This window comes from Gorilla gorilla, chromosome 3 (assembly GCF_029281585.2).
Source record: "Gorilla gorilla gorilla isolate KB3781 chromosome 3, NHGRI_mGorGor1-v2.1_pri, whole genome shotgun sequence".
NCBI lineage: Eukaryota > Metazoa > Chordata > Mammalia > Primates > Hominidae > Gorilla > Gorilla gorilla.
Window position 1 is genome coordinate 56,383,722 of NC_073227.2, and position 19,888 is coordinate 56,403,609.

The following is a 19,888-nucleotide window of genomic DNA, read 5'->3' on the forward strand; positions in this document are numbered from 1 at the left end:
ATGTAAAACTACTTGACATTTTAGGTTTAAATTGCTTTTATGCTCTTTTGTTTAATAGCATTCACAAAGCTGACAAAATGTGTCTGTGGCTGTTTATAACATTTAATGTAGCATGCCAGTGTGGGCAGAAATGTAGGAAAAATATTGTTTATTTCTTCTTGTATTTCTCTCAGTCTGTTTTATGAAATATTCAGATAGTAAAAGATGGATGCATGATTAGTTTTGTTTTTGTTTTTCTGGTTTTTATTTACTTGGCAGCCATGTACTTAAAATTACTTATTTTGGCTTTATTATAGAAAACAGTATGTGCTTTGTGGTTAGAGTTTAAGCTGAAAATGGTCACAAGAAGCAGAGGGGACAGTTAAAGTGGCATACATAAAATGAAGTTTATTTGGCGATAAGGGGTAGTGGTTGTTACATGCAAATAACTTACGGGATGTTATTACAGAAGTTCTGAATCTGGGTCAGTTTTGACACTAAAGTATTACTTTTCCTCTATGAAAAGAAGCCCTTTTGTTTTTGTTTTTTGTTTTTTTTTTGTTTTTTTTTGATATGGAGTCTCACTCTGTTGCCCAGGCTGGAGTGCAGTGGTGTGATCTTGGCTCACTGCAGCCTCAGCCTCCTGAGTAGCTGGGACTAAGGTGCCCACCACCACTCCTGGCTAATTTTTGTATTTTTTGTAGAGACGGGATTTTGCCGTGTTAGCCAGGCTGGTCTTGAACTCCCGACCTCAGGTGATCTGCCTGCCTCAGCCTCCCAATCTGCTGGGATTACAGGTGTGAGCCACCATGCCTGGCCAAAGAAGCACTTCTGAAAAAGCAATAGCCTTTATGTGATTTTTTAAATGTTTAGTATGACTATCAGCTTGTTTGTTTGAATTATACCCTGAAGCTTGATTTAAGTTATATTCATAAGAGATTATTAGAAATATGTAGACAAGCTAGTAGACCATTTTAAATAGCTGGACATTTTCTGACCAATTTCTGGCATTAATGTACTTAATGCCACAGAACATTAAGTATGGAAATTTTCTGACTATATATTGAGAATATTCCTATAGAAGGAGCATGATTGAAAGAAAAAAGAATATTCCTAGAGGGCTAGGTGCAGTGGCTCACACCTGTAATCCCAGCTGATTGGGAGGATCACTTGAGTCCAGGAGTTCAGAAGCAGCCTAGGCAACATAGTGAGACCCCACCTCTACAAAAAATAAAAAAATAAAAATAGCCAGGCGTGCTGTGCGCCTGTGGTCCCAGCTAGTCGGGAGACTGGGGCAGGAGGATCCCCTGAGCCCAGGAAGTTGTTGCAGTGAGCCATGTTTGCACCACCGCACTCTGGCTTGGGTGACAGAGCAAGACCCTGTTGCCAAAACAAAACAAAACAAACAAACAAAAAGTATATATATATATACACACACACACACATACATATATACACATATATATACATATATGTACCTATACATATATACATATATATACATACATATACATACACACACATATATATATCCCTAGAAACTGTTTTTCAGTACCCCAACTTAGAAATAATATAACTTACAATTTAATTAGGAATTTTCATCATTGAACAGCATGTATTGAGAATCTGCTATAATAGGCATTGTTCTCAACACTGAAGTTATGGCAGTGAATATAATAGACCAAAAAATGGCTTACTTCTTGGAGCTTATATTCTTAGGAGTCAGACAGTAAACAAATAAATAAAACTCTGGCAAACTTTTTCTGCAAAAAGCCAGATAATAAACAGTTTTAGTCTTTGTTGCCTGTAAGATCTCTGTTGCAGTTACTCAACTTTGCTCTTGTAGCATGCAAGCAGCCATAGACAATACATAAATGAGTGGGCATGGCTGTGTTCCAGTAAAACTACTTAAAGAAACAGGTAGTGGACTAGATTTGGCCTGAAGGCTATATTTTACCAACCCCTGGTTTAAAACGTCCTAAGGAGTACGAATTATTAGCAATTGGTGACTAGCAAACTGGACTTGGGTAAAAGTAAAGCTGCTGCACCTCAAAAATAGCAATTTTGAGTGAGTGGCTTTTTGCTTTATTGCAAGGAGAATATTAGGAGTGTGTAAGAGAGGCAGTTACTCTTGAACCATAACTAGGTGTAATTAAGTACTGCATCTGTTTAACATTGTTTAAATTTTATAGCTGTATTCATAGAACAATAGCTACAGCTATAAATACAATGTATATTTGAAATATATATTTAAAATTTTTTAAGGAAAAAAATTTGGCTTTTACAAGTTTGAACTTTGTAGTTGTAAATCCCCCATTTCCCAAGGAGATTGTTTTTTTTTTAAATACACTTTTTTGGTAAGGCAGAGCTTCCTAGGAACTTAAGTGCTGTATTGCAGCAGAACAGTTATTACTCCTTCACACTCAGGTTCGCTGCAGCGCACTGTCACTCGTTCCTAAAATTTTCTTCACTTGTTTTTTTTGATAGTGTATTGTCTTTTAAACCCTCATTTACCCTCCCTGCTCTTTTCTTTTCAGTCTTCATTGAAGATTCTTCCTTTTCTGCCCATCTTTTAAAAATTGTCATAAAATTATATAATACAAAATTATCCATTTTCACCCTTTAAAAATGTACAGTCCTGTGGCATTAAGTACATTCACGTTACTGTGCAACTGTCACTATCATATCCAGATGAAAAGAGCTTTTAATCATCCTATACTAAACTTTTTCATCATCCCATACTGAAATTCTGTACCCGTGTTAACCAATAACTTCCCATTCCCTTTGCTTCCTCTCTGCCTGTTTTAGGTTTAGGTTGCCCCAGGTCTCTCTTTTGCCTCATATCTCTCCCTGTTTTGGTGTTTTCATCTGTTTATATGGTGTTTAGTATCACCTCTGTTGAATCACATTCATTCATGCATATATTCAAATAATTTTTAATGCAAACCTGTTAAGTATCAGGCTTTGGGAAAAGGGTGGAGGTGGGGTACATTATAAAGAAAAATGAACACTGTACTGGCACTTAATGGAGTTTATCATCTAGTAGGGGAAACATACTACAAATAATTTTTTTAGTGATATATATATATAATAAAGGAATAAAGGTATAGTGCTTTGAGAAATAGGAATTTTCCCTTAGGAAATGATGTTTGACCTGAAACCTTAAGATTCAGAACAACTTAAGTGTGCTAAGAAAGAGATGTGGCCGGACGCAGTGGCTTACACCTGTAATCCCAGCACTTTGGGAGGCCAAGGTGGGCGGATCACCTGAGGTTGGGAATTCGAGACCAGCCTGACGAACATGGAGAAACCCTGTCTCTACTAAAAACACAAAATTAATGGTGTGGTGGCACATGCCTGTAATCCCAGCTACTCGGGAGGCTGAGGCAGGAGAATCGCTTGAACCCCGGTGGTGGAGGTTGTGGTGAGCCAAGATCGTGCCATTGCTCTCCAGCCTGGGCAGCAAGAGTGAAACTCCATCTCAGAAAAAGGAGATGGAGTAGAGCATTCCAGATAAAAAGAAAGGCATGTGCAAAGGCTCCATGTGGGATGAAGCATGACATATACGAAGAAGTTGCTGGAGAAGAGTAAGGAAAGGAGAGATGTGAGATAAGGCCAGAAAGATACATAGGAACCAGACTCTGTAAAGCCTTATAGGCCATGTTAAAGATTGTGGACTTTATTCTTTTTCTTTTTTTTGGAGACGGAGTCTTGCTCTGTTGCCCAGGCTGGAGTGCAGTGGTGCGATCTTGGCTCACTGCAACCTCTGCCTCCCGGGTTCAAGTGATTCTCCTGCCTTAGCCTCCTGAGTAGCTGGGATTACAGGTGCCTGCCACCAGACCCAGCTATTTTTTTTGTATTTTTACTAGAGACGAGGTTTCACGATGTTGGCCAGGCTGGTTTTGAACTCCTGAACTCAAGTGATCCACCTGCCTTGGCCTCCCAAAGTGCTAGGATTAAAGGTGTGAGCCACTGCAACTGGCACCCGGCCAATTGTGGACTTTTAAGAGCACTAGAAAAATATCGAAGGGTTTTCTGCAAGGGTGTAGTGTATGTGGACAGGAAGGACGTCATCAATTTTATTTTGGAAAGGTTATTCTAGTAGTAGTATGGAAAGTAGGTTGAAAAGGGGCAAGAGTGAATGTAGGATGCCTTTGAGGAGGGTTGATAATGATAGCTAGGCCATGTATGCTGAATGGAAAGCATAGTAGATATGGTAATAAAAAGGAATGAACCAAATATGAGGAAATGGTGGACAAGAATATCAGTAGTGATTTCTAAGTTGCCAGCTTCTGTGACAAGATGAATATTGGGATCATTCTGGAAGAGGGACCCTTGGAAGAGAATTAGATGTTAGTGCGAAGATCATGAGTTGATCTTATATGTTGACTTAGATACATTTGCCATACCCAAGGGGAGAGACATTAAATGGGTGGTGTATATAGGTCTGAAGCTCAGAGGAAAACTTAAGACTAGAAATTTAAATAATGAGGAATGTTTAGCATATAGATAATAATTGATGTATGATTGAGATTCCTTAGGAGAAAGAATATGGCATAGAGTGAGAAGATAAAAAGGCTTAGAACTTGGAATGCTAGTGATTAATAACTAAGTAAAAGAGAATAAACTCCAGAGGAGATGGAGGAGGAGGAAAAAGGTAGAATTTAGCAACTGTATTTCTGCACAGGTTGATAGTTCCAAGATCATGCCACATACTGCATACTAAATATATATAAAATATTGTTTTATCTTGCGTCTTGTCTCATGGTGAATATGTACAAAACTACATGGTCCAAATTACTGCACTGTCTAACTAAACAGAAAACGTATGTTCCTCCTCCCCAAAACCACTACTCTACCAGTAGGCAAACCAGACATTTCATTCAGCTGATTTCTTTTCTTTAACAATCCTTTCCAGTTTTTAATATCTATCTTTTTTTCTTTTTTTTCCTTTTTTCTAGTCACCGTGTACTACCTAGTTCAGTCTAACTTATTAAACATCAAGATTTCTGTCATTTTTTCTCCTTACACTGATCAGATCATATCATATGCTTGATCAAAATCACAGATAGTTTTATCACTGCTACTAAATAGGTTTAGTGGCCTACTAAATAGGTTTAGAAACCTACTAACTAGGTTTCAGACTTCTGAGCGTAGTGTCTCAGGCCTTCCATGACCTGGCTTCAGCTGGTTTTATCTGTTTTGTCCCTGCCCTGTGCTTTATCACACTTACCTGAGCATGCTCTGCATTTCCGAGACACTGCTTTTGTTCATCTTATAAATACTGAGTAAAGCACATACTTTCCCCATGCTGTCAAGTTACTACTCATCCTCTCAAGACTGCTTCAGTGCCTCTCCTTCCAAAAAGCCTTACCCAGTTTCTCTCAGTTGTAATGAATTACTCCTAACTCTTCCTTTCCATTGCCCTTTGCACCTTTATGATAGTACTCGTTTCATTTTGCCTTGCAATGTTTGTTGACTCTGCCTGTGGTACTTGGCTGCAAGCCTCTTAAGAGAGAGAGCACCATATCCTGTTTCTTGTATATATTCTATAAAGTGGTCTTGCCGGTGCTCATAATATTGAATAAGCTGTGGATATTAGAATATGAAGGAAGGGGCTGGGCACGGTGACTCACGCCTGTAATCCTAGCACTTTGGGAGGCCAGGGCAGGTGGATCATCTGAGCTCAGGATTTCGAGACCAGCCTGGGAGACATGGCAAAACCTTGTCTCTACTAAAAATACAAAAAATTAGCCAGGCGTGGTGGCACATGCCTGTATTCCCAGCTATTTGGGAGGCTGAGGGACAAGAATCGTTTGAGCCCAAGAGGCAGAAGTTACAGTGAGCCGAAGTCACGCCACTGCACTCCAGCCTGGGTGACAGCAAAACTTTGTCTCAGAGAAAAAAAAAAGATTGAAGGAAGAAATAGTATTTTAAGTGTTAATTTTTTAAATATATGCATTTGATATCTTAGTCCTACTGTTGTACTATTTATTTAATTTTACATGCATAGCACATTTTTTTTTCTTTTTTTGACAGAAGTATTCAGGTTGACTTTTTTTTTTTTTTTTTTGAGACGGAGTCTCGCTGTGTCACCCAGGCTGGAGTGCAGTGGCTCGATCTCGGCTCACTGCAAGCCCCACCTCCCGGGTTCACGCCATTCTCCTGCCTCAGCCTCTCCGAGTAGCTGGGACTACAGGCGCCCGCCACCACACCTGGCTAATTTTTTGTATTTTTTAGTAGAGACGGGGTTTCACCGTGGTCTCGAACTCCTGACGTCGTGATCCGTCCGCCTCGGCCTCCCAAAGTGCTGGGATTACAAGCGTGAGCCACTGCGCCCGGCCGACTTTTTTTTTTTTTTTTTTAAAGGATTTCCCATGTCTTGACCTTAAACTGGCTTAATAATAGTCGGTATTGCTTTAAAAAAAAAAATCCAAACTTTGAAAAGGCGATTTAAACAACTTATTTCATAGCTTTTAAAAAAAGTAATAGGTTGAGTGCAGTGTTTCACCCCTGTAATCCCAGCACTTCAGGAGGCTAAGATAGGAGGATCACTTGACACCAGGAGTTTGACACCAGTCTGGGCAACATGGTGAGACCACATCTCTACAAAAAAAAAATACGTATATTTTTTCGAGACGAGTCTCACTCTGTCACCCAGGCTGGAGTGCAGTGGCACGATCTCTGCTCACTGCAACCTCTGCCTCCCGGGTTCAAGTGATTTTCCTGCCTCAGCCTCATAAGTAGCACGCACCACCATGCCTGGCTAATTTTTTTTTTTTTTTTTTTTTTTTTTTTTTTTAAGTAGAGACAGGGTTTCACCATGTTGGCCAAGCTGGTCTCGAACTCCTGACCTCAAGTGATCCGTCCACCTCAGCCTCCCAAAGTGCTGGGATTACAGGCATGAGCCACTGTGCCTGGCCCAAAGAATATTTTTTAGAATAAAAAGTAATACATTTGTTACAGAAAAATGAGAAAACATAAGTATGCTTTTATATTCCATTTATTTTTAAAGGTCACTCAGGATTGATACAGCAAGTATCAAAGAATAAACTTTCCAACATAGTAGAAGTGAATTAAGTGGCCAATAATCTGTTTAGGAGTTACTCTTCCTGCATTATTTTTGTTGTTTGGTGTGGCTACTGTTTTATTTGCATACACAGTTTAAGATAATAGAAACAATTTGTTGGGATTATTATATTTTTCCCCCACTACCATAAGAATATTTCTTCATTTAAATTGAGGTAATGATTTAGTTTTCTAATAGGAAAACTTTAGAAATGAAACGTTAACTTTTTCTCAGTTGTTAAATTTGATTTTCCCCTTCTCATTAATGCAGCTCTCAAGAGGCAGAATTTATATAATAATCCTTTCAACTCTATGAGTTATACCAGTCCTTACAGTCCAAATGCCAGTAGCCCATACAGCAGTGGCTTCAATTCTCCATCCTCAACCCCAGTGCGACCTCCTATAGTCAAACAGCTTATACTTCCTGGAAATTCAGGTAAGGAGAAAATGATATGGAGCTATTAAGGAATGTTTTTTAGCTTACTGCACTGTATCAGAAAATAACATTCATCTGCAGTTCAAGTTCATTTTATTTATGAAACTTTTAACTGGTTAAAGAAAATATCATTGAGGAGCAACTTAGCACCAGGTACTATATTAGGCAGCAGGGGTATAAACATAAGCCAGTGTGCTAAATACATAAAATTTTCTTTAGCAAGTACCTAAAAGTTTGTAAGTCTGGCTTAATTAAATGGGTTACAAATGTGATTCTTTTAATCAATAGATCCTTATCGAACAGCCTACTTGGGTTGTAAAAACTACAGAGTTAAAACCTCTTTATAGGAATTTTAATAAACTTTGATACTGCAGCTAAATAATAGTATGAGGTTAGAGGTGAATGTACCAACAGAGTGAGGGGCCAGTAAATGATGTGGGAAGGCCAGATTGCTATAAACCAGGGAAAGAATGTTCTGCTCTGAGACTGTTATTGTGTAGCTTACTCTTCACGAATTCACAATTCACCCATTTATTTACTCTTATTGTCGCTGAAGCTGTTGTTATGACTGATTATTATAACTTCCTTAAAAATTAAGGTTAACCACCTCAAATTTTGACCTGTGCACTCCCTAGTCTAATGATCCTATTCTTTGTGTAGTATATAGGTTGTTACTTGCTACTTACTTCACCTATGATGATACCATGTTAAAAAGTTTAAGCTGCAATATTTGTTTAAAATAGGTAATTTCGTTCAGGCATTATTTGAGCCTGACCTTGTAGTACTTTTCCTATCATGTGCACTCTGCTCTTCTTTCATTAATAGTATAAAGATTAATTATTTTGTACTCTTCTTGCTCTCCTTACATGCTTTTCATGTTGGAGCTGACTGTTATGGTGAAGAATTCTGGAAAACAAGTGTTTCAGATAAATCTGTAATAGAAATATTAGTGACAGTGTTGGGATTTCATTATTTAGTAAAAGTTGATGATCTGATGAAAATATTTCATTAGAAACAAGTTAGACTTTTTTGGATGTGTGTATTCTTTATTCCTCTGGCCTGTTTTCTGTCTTCCTTTTGGTTTAGAATGATAAAGTACTTTAAACATGGCATAATGTAGGAGAAACAAGCCTCATGGTCTTTGTTCCTAAAATCTCTAAGGAATCATTTTATTCAAATTATAGTTTTCTCATTTAGAAAAATGAGGGAAAAGATGATGGTGTTTGTTAATGACTGTGAATTCGGGAGAAGAAAACACTACATCATAAACTCATCTATTTATAGAGCAGTTTCATTGGCTATCTTGTGCAAGTTGAAATCCTTAACATATAGTTATTGAACACCAATTACTTGCCAGGCACTGTGCTGAAAGCTGAATCGTTACATAAGAGAATAGATAAGTTATACTTAGATGAAAATATGTTTATGCCATAGCATATAAAGGAGTCTCAGTAGCCCTCATTTTTCTTAATGAGGTCAATTTCTAATTTCAGGGAATTTTTTAAGCAGAAAAGGCAGAACAAGAATGAATTAAATCAAAGGGTATAATATCAAGTTAGTTGCAGTAGGCATTTATTCAATAGTTGCTTTACCAGAGTTTGAATTTTTTTCTTTGTTTTTTAAGGTAACTTGAAAAGCTCAGACAGAAATCCTCCACTCAGTCCTCAGTCCTCTATAGATAGTGAGTTAAGTGCTTCAGAATTAGATGAAGATTCAATTGGATCCAATTATAAGCTAAATGATGTAACTGATGTACAGATTCTAGCCCGGATGCAGGAAGAAAGTAAGTATTCTAATTGCTAAGAGTTGAGGTTTTTTACTATTGCATAATTTTGTTGTATATTAAATATGTCTTAAAGTATTGTGGGGGTAGTAATGTAGTGAAAGTAGAAATGTTGCAGTGGACATTTCAGAGACTTAGTCAACATATGTACATGTTTATTCATCAACTTGTTTTGAGAGTCCATTTTTACATAGAGCAGTTATGCTGTGTGAGGGACAAAGAACAGCATTTATGCTGCTCTGCTTCTATGACTGGTTTTTATACCCTGCATGTTACTCTGCACTAGCACTTAACTCTTGTAATTGTTAGTCTATTACCCTTTGTGTTTTAGTGTAAACCAGCGTTTCTCAATTTTTTTCTTTTCGGTTGCTCCCCTAAGTAGCGTTGTTAAAAACTTCTTTTCCTTTTCTCCCACACTCCCCATGAAATCTTAATACCGCAAGATATACTCTATATATGTTTAAGTACTATGAGGGCCATATACAATTATGACATCTAGGAATTTTTTCACATCCCAAGAACCAGTTTTTGCCCTCTTGGGAATGAATATCTCCTCACTTGAGAATACATGGTGTAAACTGTAAAAAAGACCTTTAGGAGAACATTGGAATTGTGACATTAAATTAAACGAAGCATGTGATGGTGCTTTGCAGAGTGAATGATGAAAACTTTTTAGGTCACAGATACCTTTGAGAATCCTATAAAAATTATAACTCCTTTTATCATCAAAATGTACATATGCACAAAATTTTTAATACTTTTTAAAGGGTTCATGGCTACTTGCCCTGGTACTCATCTGAAGGTAGTTATTCTTGCCAGTGCATTTCATTAGAAGATGCCATCTGCATAACTATGAAGTAAGAAATCTCTCTAAAGCAATCTCTTCAACCTTTACAATGAAAAGAATCCTTGAAATACATATGTTGACAAGTCTTGACAAGTGGCTGAGGTTAATGGAGCATTGCTACGGTTTAGTTCAAAAACTTTCTGTTGTCTGTGTATGTAATAGGTTCTCTTTAAATATGTAGTAAGCTTTATCAAGCTGTAGCATTTATTAAGAAACTAAAGTGTTTCTTATTCTGCTGATTCACTTCCCATTTCCATATAGCTTCCCCTAGGAAGATAGAAGGACTTAGTGCTTGCTTTATTTAGCCCTGCAACCTAATAGCAGAGTACTCTTTTTCTTCTGTAATTTTAATTAACTCCTCAGTGAGACTGTGGTATTGTCAGCTGGTTAGGGGCTGGTTATTGTTGTGGATGTGAAGAAATGAAGAATGCTGCCTAACTCTGTACTTTAGAACAAGTTCTCTCATTTCTTTGAACCCTGGCTTTTTAGATCCTAGTATTTTGTTAGAAGCTCAACCAGCTCTTTGCTTTTGGTTTTGTATTGTGTTTTGGTAACAATAGAAATTTTAGTCTTACTTTAATAATTTTTTCTAAGCCATCCACATGCATGAATATTTATTTTCCTGATGAGTAAAAATAGTAATAAAAATATATGTGATACTTCTTGAAAACTACAGCTTTTTTTTTGGTCTTAGAGATGATTTTCCTTTTTACAACATTGTGTTTTGTAATGATTAGAAATGTAGAACTACAGATTTGGGCAGTCACCTGGTCAAGGTCATTCGTTTTTAAGATGAGAAATGCAAGATCCTATAGTGATCCAACAGTGCTCTTTTCATTGGTCTGTTGTCTTTTGTTAGGTGACTTTAGTGCCATGTTGGCTATAACTAGACACTAAGTAACTTGTTGGTTACTATTTTGGTTCCCCGACTAACTGAAGGGCTAAGTGGACTCCAGGAATTTATAGTTTTAAGGATACCCTGGGGTGATTCTCATCCACTGGTTTGATGAACCGTGTTGATAGCACTTTCTGTGTGTGAATACATGACTTTAGGATTTGAATACCACTTTATAACAGATCTTTTTGACTGGAGTGCTAATAGTTAGCAGGTTGTGCTCAGAATATTACCTAAATTCTGTACGTTTGCATTGCAGTTTGTTTCTTCATTGACTGTGTTACGTATCAACTTTTTTTTCTGTTGTTCTAGAAGCATCTGTACTATTTGAACGGCTCCCAAGGTTGCTTGGGTGTTTTCGAAGGTATCAAGCTATATAGGAGAATTCTTTGAAAATTCTTACTTGAAGACTTAGAATTTAAGCTTGAAAACAAGCTTAAAACAATAAAAATGGAAGTCTCTTGGGTAGTGAAGCAATCAAGATTTCGTTTGTGCCCAAGTACTGAATTCCTATAAGTGGGCTAGAAGTTTCTTTGGTACTTTATCATCTTCATGAGTAAGATTATTTCAGTAATTAAGTATCCAAGAAGTTTTATTTACTCACATACGTATTCTTTTTCCACTGGTTGGATGGTAATTGTTTCCCCTCAATATTCCTTTAATATTAGTCTCAAATTTGGATTACTGTCTTTAGGGGTAGAAATATTTTTAAATTTATGATTCTACCATGTGAGACAGATTTCAGCTTTAAGAAGAAATCTGGAAATTGGGCAGTGGTTTATGGGATTTCATTCAATTTAAAAATAACCTTCAGATGTGATTTATGCCTCCTTATATGGACATATAAGCCTATATAAGTCTAAAAGCAGAAAGGGAGTTTTCTTTTACACTTTACACCCTCTTTGAATTTCTCAGTGATAATCTTTTACTTTAAATTTTAAAATTATTTAAATGTTTAAAAATATTGTTTAAATAAATAACATTCATTGTTGCCAGGTCTCCGGCAAGAATATGCAGCCACCACGTCTCGGCGCAGTTCTGGTTCATCTTGCAATTCTACAAGACGGGGTACTTTTAGTGATCAGGAACTTGATGCACAAAGTTTAGATGATGAAGATGACAATATGCATCATGCAGTATACCCTGCTGTTAACAGGTTTTCACCATCACCACGCAATTCACCTCGACCGTCACCTAAGCAGTCACCCAGAAATTCACCTCGTTCACGATCTCCTGCTCGGGGAATAGAATATAGTAGAGTGTCCCCACAGCCTATGATTAGCCGCTTGCAGCAACCTCGCCTTTCACTTCAAGGCCATCCCACAGATTTACAGACAAGCAATGTTAAAAATGAAGGTAAAATAGCAGATTTTACTAATAATTAGACAGTTTCTGCTAGCCTGTGTAACATAGCAAGACCCCATCTCTAGGAAAAAAATTTTCAAAATTAGCTGGGCATGGTGGTGCACATCTATAGTCCTAGTGACTTGAGAGGCTGAGGCTGGAGGATTGGTTGAGCCCAGGAGTTCAAAGCTACAGTGAGCTGTGATCACACCATTACACTCCAGTCTGGGCAACAGAGCAGGATCCTGTTTTCAAAAAAAAAAAAAAAAAAAAAGTTTCTAGATTAAAAAAAAGAGAAAAAGTGTCCTTTATATTTCACTATGAAAGTAATACAATTTTTGCCAAGTTTTTCTATTTCGGGTAAGTAAATCAAGAGTTTAGTCAGGTTTACTATTTTATTAATAGTGAATCATTACAAAAATAAAAGAGAAAGTGAATTTCATTTTACTTGGTTATGTTGTTTTTGCTTTATTGTTTTATGAAGTTACCTGTATTTAGATTTTGCTTTAAATATAAAATTTGCGGTTATCTTTAAGTGTTCTCTTATTCTACCCACTTACAGATCCTAGATCGAGTTGTTTGTTTTTTTTAATAAGACAAGTCCTTCCTATTTTCTCATCTAAAATAAACAGAATGTTTGATAAACAATTTGATTTTTGAATGCTAGTTAATATTTTAATTTTCTCCATCTGAAAGAATATGATTTTTTTAAAATTAAAATTCTGTTGCAGAAAAACTAAGACGCAGTCTTCCAAACCTGTCCCGAACATCTAATACACAAGTTGACTCAGTGAAAAGCAGCAGAAGTGACTCAAATTTTCAAGTGCCAAACGGAGGAATACCTCGTATGCAACCTCAGGCTTCAGCCAGTAAGTATCCTTCTTATGCTTTCATGTATCAGTTATTTAAAGAGAAGTGAAAATTTTAGATATTTGTTTTATGCTGAAAAACCGTTTTAAACCATAGCTATAGTAAAATTTAGTGTTTATTAGTTGCTGGATGATAATCAAAGTTATATTACAATTTAAAATTTTCTATGTGGGATACTTGATTCTGCCAGTACATCTATCTATACAAAACTCTGGTCTCTCCAGAATTTTAAAATAAGCAAAATGTAACTATTAAAAAAGTAGATGTAGCTTTTGCTTATAGATACTAGAATTAGAAATAAAAACCAGTAGAGCATCCAAAAATATATGTCCCTTAGTACGTAAATTTTCTTTAATAACCTCCACTTTAAAAATACCTAAAAGTTTGATTATTACATAATTTTAGAATCATACTCAAAATAATCCATTGTTCAAACCTGCAATATATTAAATCTGTTATCAAAGTTGAATTGTTGAAGTTCTTTTCTTTCCAAAACAAAAGTATACTAGGAGAACTCTTGGATGATCTCATTTTATTTCTGCATCTGTTGAGATAAGATTTCTGGTTTTGATTTGATTTTCTGTGTTTGTTAAGGCTATTTTAATGAAAAAATACAATATTGAATCAATATGTATGCCAAATTAATTCATAGTCCTAATCCTACTTATAGATTAAAATTTGAGATAAATTGCCAGAAACCATCACTTTTTAAGAATTGATCAGGACTTGTCTCTTTAAATTATCTTTCAGAAAACAAATTCTTAGAGTTAAAGCTAAACTCTTAAACAGAGAAGGTGAATTTTAGAACTGTAGTAGAAAGAACACATGTAGATTATAATTTTTAATAAGTTTTGGTCATTGGGTGGTTACTAACCCATGAATGTGACAGTATTTGTATTCAACTATTATTTGTAATAGATACTTGAGTTTTTATTTTGTGGCAAGTAGTATGTTAAATCAATACAGGCATTTCTACTATAGCACAAAATATACATTCCTTAAAAACCTCACATTCTGCAGTATTACACAATAAAAATGATAGGATGATGAGGAGTGGAGGGAATAGTCCTGGAACAGACCACTGAAAACCCAAGCAACTTTCTTAGAAAGCATTAATAAAAACAATAATGATACTAGCACAGTTAAATTCATGTTAAATCTTTATTAAATACTCCAGGAGATATAGAACTTCATTTTTAAAGAAAGATTTGAAGGTAATGTGATGGAAAGGAAAGGTTGAGACTGTTGAATTAAGGAAACATATGCAACATAGACGAAGATCAGAGAGAATCATACAGTAAGATCATCTAGGACAAAATAGCCGAACTGAGCCAAGAAGTAGTGATGTTGGAGTAAATGGGCATTGTGTATATTAATGTACAAGTTGATTTTAAAGGAATTTCAAAAAATTACTTTTTAGCTAGGATAGATTTGAGCATGTAGTCAAAACAGTTTTAAATAAATGATTACAGTTATTTTTATGATCCTATAAACGCTCAGTATTCATCCCATGTGTTTCACAGCTCACATCAGTCCCATATATGAGCTGTGAGACACAAAGGGTGCATATTCACTTGGGTCCTTGTAGGGACACAAGGGATGCTTATTCACTCAGATCCTTGTAGGTACACAATGGATGCATATTGTCTCAGATCCTTGTGGCATATTACTATCAGTGGTTGAAGTGGTAGCTGTGTTATATTCTTTCATTTTCTCAAGGCTATGAAGAAGTGATACAAACGAGTTTGTTGACTGTTCACTTATAACTTGTTTATTAAGCAGTTAAAAATTTGAAGATATTTAACCCTTTTTTCATTTTCATCTTTTTTTTTCTTTTGATTGAGTCAGGGTTTCACTCTGTCACCAGGATGGAGTGCAGTGGCACAATCATGGCTCACTGCGGCCTCACCTTCCTGGGCTCAAGTGATCCTCCTGCATAGCTGGGACCACAGGCGTGCACCACCATGCCCAGCTAATTTAATTTCTTCACACTTTTCCTTGGCCCTGTTGTGTTTAGCTGACTTCATATACTTCATGTTAAGCTGTTGTTACTTGGTGGCTCAAAAATCAACAGGCTAGCAGGAGTTTGAGACCAGCCTGAGCAACACAAGACCTCGTCTCTAAAAAAAGTTTTTTTTTTTTAATTACCCAGGCATGGTGGTCACATGCCTATAGTCCCAGCTACTTAAGAGGCTGAGGTGGGAGGATTGCTTGAGCCCAGGAGTTTGAAGCTGCTGTGAGCCATGATCATGCTGCTGCACTCTAGTCTATTGAAAGAAAAAAAAAAAAAAAAAAAACAAGCTACGAAAAAACTATGTTTGAATCAAAATGACTTCTGTGATATATTGACAAATTTTCCTTATTTACAAGGTGCATATGATATTACTTATATAACAGAAATTTATATTATACTGTATTAAGATGCATAATCTTATTTAATCCTTAGAACAATTCTATGAAGGAGGTACGATTATTACCACATTTTACAGATTAGAAATTGAAGCTTTAAATGGCCAAATAACCTATCTCTGATTATACAGCTTGTAAGCGGCAAGTTAGAATTTAAACCCATGTTGATTCATCTTGAGCACTGGATCTCAATAGGTGAGAGTCCAAATTCACCTAGTGAGAGTTGTCACATCTATGGTTTAGACCATGATATAAAACTTATCCAGAAATATAATTTCCATTTTTCCTAAGATTTAAAATTCTAATGTTTAAAGCACTGTAGAAAATTGGTACCCAGAGATTTGTAAACCACATTTATTCAGCTAGATATATGCTAAAACCTGTTTTTATAGCAAATTACATTTTAAACTTAGTACTCCAAGTCTTATTGTGAACTCTGTAACCGAGAGTGCCATTATAATACTCACTGTAGTACTAATAAATAGTATAGAAAACAGGAATTCAGAAAACACTTGAAGGATAGAATTTGAGCTTTATCTTTGAAATCGTGAGTGATACAGATTAATTTGACACTTGAGAATATCCTGTTTCTGGCTTCTTTTTTCCCCTGACACATTTGGCTGATGCAAAAAAAACCATCCACAATGTTAATGTAACAGGAAAGAAAAATAGTAAATCATTAAGAAGGTTAAATAATAAAACTTATGTATATTATAAGCCATGCTTTTACAGCATATGAACAGATGATCCAAAACAATGTTTGTACTTGGCTTTCAAAGATGCTTTCATATTTAGTTTGAACTGTTACATTCTGGATTTCTCAAAAGTTTACATGATACATGTCCAAACAGCATCCCAGATACTTTCTAAAACTAGCTATATCTATATCCTCTACCTCGTCCCCTCATACATGCTCTGTATTTGAACTATTCTAGCATGTCAAAGCTTTATGGAAATGAAAAATAATTCTTCACAAAAACAGAAGAAAAAACAAAAGGTTGGGAACCTAGGATAAAAATGTTAATAGAAATAATGCATTGTCTGTGTCTTAAACTTCACAATGATTGCTTGCCTTCTCTAGTGGTAGAATTACCATTTTGTAATTATAATCACCTGCTGATACCCTATAATTTTTTTTTCTGTAGGTGAATTACTTTTCCTTTTTTTCCCAGAAGTTGATAATTAAGGAATATATATAGGGAAAACACAATGGGATTCCAATCATTGATTTACTTTTAAGTGGAAAGTATGTATGCAATTTCATAATGGTGTATTTCAGTACTTGAATATGTAGGCAGAAGAGAAAGTAAGGTACCATGTTTTTTTTTTCCAATTGTATGTACTTGTTTATTTTTATATTTGTAGCTGTAGTAAAGCTTATAATTAAAATGTCACATATTTATTTTGGTATAGAATTATACTGTTCTCAAAAATGTATTTGGAAAGTAGGAAATTCAAAATATTAGCAAGTTTAAAACTTAGTAAAGTTTACTTTAAAATGTTTAAAACTTTGTTGAAAGTTAACATGAAGCAAAAAAAGTGTTACCAATTTATCTTGAAATTTCATATATATTTGATACATGAAAATATATATGTAAGCATTTTTTAAATTAGTATACATAGTTTTCATAATAGTCTTTATATATATAATTTGTACAATTATTATAATAAGCTTTATATACTTTATACATGAATTGGTATTTTGTATTTTTTGTGTAAACTTCAGTTGTTAGTGTAACAGATGTTGCATTTTGTTTTAAGTATTTATTTTTTCAGCTCTTAAGTGGTAAAGCTTTGGTTCTTACTTGCTGGTCTGCATGAACCTAACTTTGCAAGGTTGCTGTTACTTCCACCTAAGGGATCACTTCTTTTGCCTTGTTACTATGCCAATCACTATTTTTATATGCTTATTTGCTGTGGCTGCATTATTGTGGATGCTGGCATTGAAATATGAGATTTATGAGAGTTCTAATGTATCTTCATTTTTATAACTATTACCAATTTTTGACTTTTATATTTGGAAAATATAACTTAAAAAGTTTAAGAAAACCAGAGCATTGCAGAGGTCATGGATACATGTCAATTTCTTAGTTTCATCAATTAAAGGAAGGAATGTTTGTGAGAGAGAGTTTTTCAAAAGGCTAATGCCTTGCTTTCTAAGACTGTTAAAGCACAGGTTTAGCAGAAAGTTTAGTTTCCAGAAAGTCATAGGAATAATTGGTTGAGAAATAAGGGAAGGGAGAAAAACCCAACACAATCTACTGATTTAAAAAATGATACCCAAATTTTATTTGTTTGTAAATGTTTAAGTGTATTATTTCATTTAAACATCAGAAATCATTTATTTTTATAGAAAGGGAACAGAGATCCATATAAATTAAATGAATTGTACAAGGCCATATAACCAGGGAAGTGGTAAAAGCAAGGCCAGATTTCTCCTTCTTCCCAGCTCCTCCCTGAGTCTCCTATTTTCCTCTTCCTCATTGTTTGGATGAGATCATGCTAACCTAATTACAAATGAGTGCATCTTGGAAAACATTCTTGAATGACTGTCAGACCATGATTTGAGATTAACTGTAAGTATTTTGTGAATTACCACAGACGAGTAAAATAATTTAGTGAAATATTATCCATTTGCTTACATTTAGCCAAACAGAAGAATATTTTTGCATGGAATACAGAGTATACCCCAGAGAAAATGCATATAGCATCAACATTGTACTTGGACCTCTTACTGAAGAGAGAAGGACGACTGTCCAGGGCAGTTGTCAGCTTATGCATAGCCATCCTGTTATGAGACCAGTGAGGAAGGAATTCCCATCCAGATTTCACTTACTACCAAAACACTAGTAGATTACACTTGAAATATACATAATTTTGAAACACTAATTGAAATAAATAAGTCATGATTAATATGTGTAATGTGCTAATCTAAGAATGAATGAAACATTTATAGAACATCTATTTAAGTAGTACAGTGATGTTGGCTCAGTTATCTAATCACAAGGACACTTTATAAAAGTAGTTTTTCTGGCCTTTACCGCTGGAAATTTTGATTGAATGCCCTTGGGATAGGGACCCAGATTGTGTATTTTAGAAGCATCTCAGTTGATTCTGGAGCACGTTCAAGTTTGAGAACCAGTGGGTTAGACCCTGACTTTGGTGGACCTTGAGTGCTTAGTATAGAGTTCTGGATTTTATCCAGTGGTCAGTCACTTATGTGTTCCTTAATTATTCAGTAGATATTATTGGGTATATGTTATATTTCCAGCACTGGGAATATAAATGTTAAGACAGCCCACGCCTTCCAGTAGCAGAGAGAGTTAGACAGGAACCTCTGTGGGAACAGAGGAGAGGCATTAAATTCAGCAGTGTGAAGGGATTTTCAGGAAAGATATTAAAAGATAGCCAGCTCAGAAGGAGCTTATATGAGTTGCCCAACAAAGAAAGGAGATATAGGTTTTCCCAACAGTGGGATCAGTAATGAAAAGTCTTGAGAATGGCAGCCTGAGTATAGTGGTTTTGTATAACTAAAGTGTAGGGTGTATGATGGGTAAGGGAGCGGGTACAGCATCCCATGAGGGATGATAGCTATAGAGACAGGACAGGCTGTAGGAGTTTTAAAATATCATAGCAGTTTGAATTTCATCCTGTAAGTGGGAGGAGCCATATTTGGCTTTTAATCAAGGTGGTTTCTTAGGAAGTTCACTCTGATATCAGTGTGGAGAATAGATTCAGTGAGGTGAGACTAGAAACCACTTAGGCCATTATTGCATAATCTAGGCAAGAAATTAAGATCTGAAGACACAGCAGTGAGGGAGTGAGGGTGATGAGATCTGGATGAATTTTATTTTCTTTTTTTCTTTTTCTTTTTCTTTTTTTTTTTTTCCTGAGACTCTGTCTCCCAGGCTGGAGCGGCGGTGGCGTGATCGCAGCTTACTGCAACCTCCACCTCCCAGGTTCCAGCAATTCCCCTGCCTCAGCCTCCCTCTCAGTAGGTGGGATTACAGGCACGCACCACCATGCCTGGCTAATTTTTTGTATTTTTAGTAGAGATGGAGTTTCACCATGTTGGCTAGGCTGGTCTTGAACTCCTCATCTTAAGTGATCCTCCCACCTCGGCCTCCCAAATGACTCTAAATCAAAACTTCTAAGAAATAAAAGATTTGAACAAAAATGAGGTTATGGGACAATGGGGTATTTTACCTAGCAATAATTAATCTTCACTCACAGAGGCTGTGCTTACTTAGTATTTAG

General features: G+C 35.8%; 1 protein-coding gene across 3 annotated transcripts in view; it reads left to right on the top strand.

The window, feature by feature from the left end:
• SLAIN2 (SLAIN motif family member 2) overlaps positions 1 to 19,888 on the top strand; it is a 78,122-nt gene that overhangs the window by 26,990 nt on the left and 31,244 nt on the right. For all 3 annotated transcript variants that reach the window (XM_004038645.5, XM_031010353.3, XM_063705264.1), the window contains exons 3-6: positions 7,319 to 7,483; positions 9,108 to 9,266; positions 12,005 to 12,364; positions 13,084 to 13,221. In XM_004038645.5, coding sequence (XP_004038693.4) covers positions 7,319 to 7,483; positions 9,108 to 9,266; positions 12,005 to 12,364; positions 13,084 to 13,221 — 822 coding nt within the window. The remainder of the gene's footprint in view (positions 1 to 7,318; positions 7,484 to 9,107; positions 9,267 to 12,004; positions 12,365 to 13,083; positions 13,222 to 19,888) is intronic.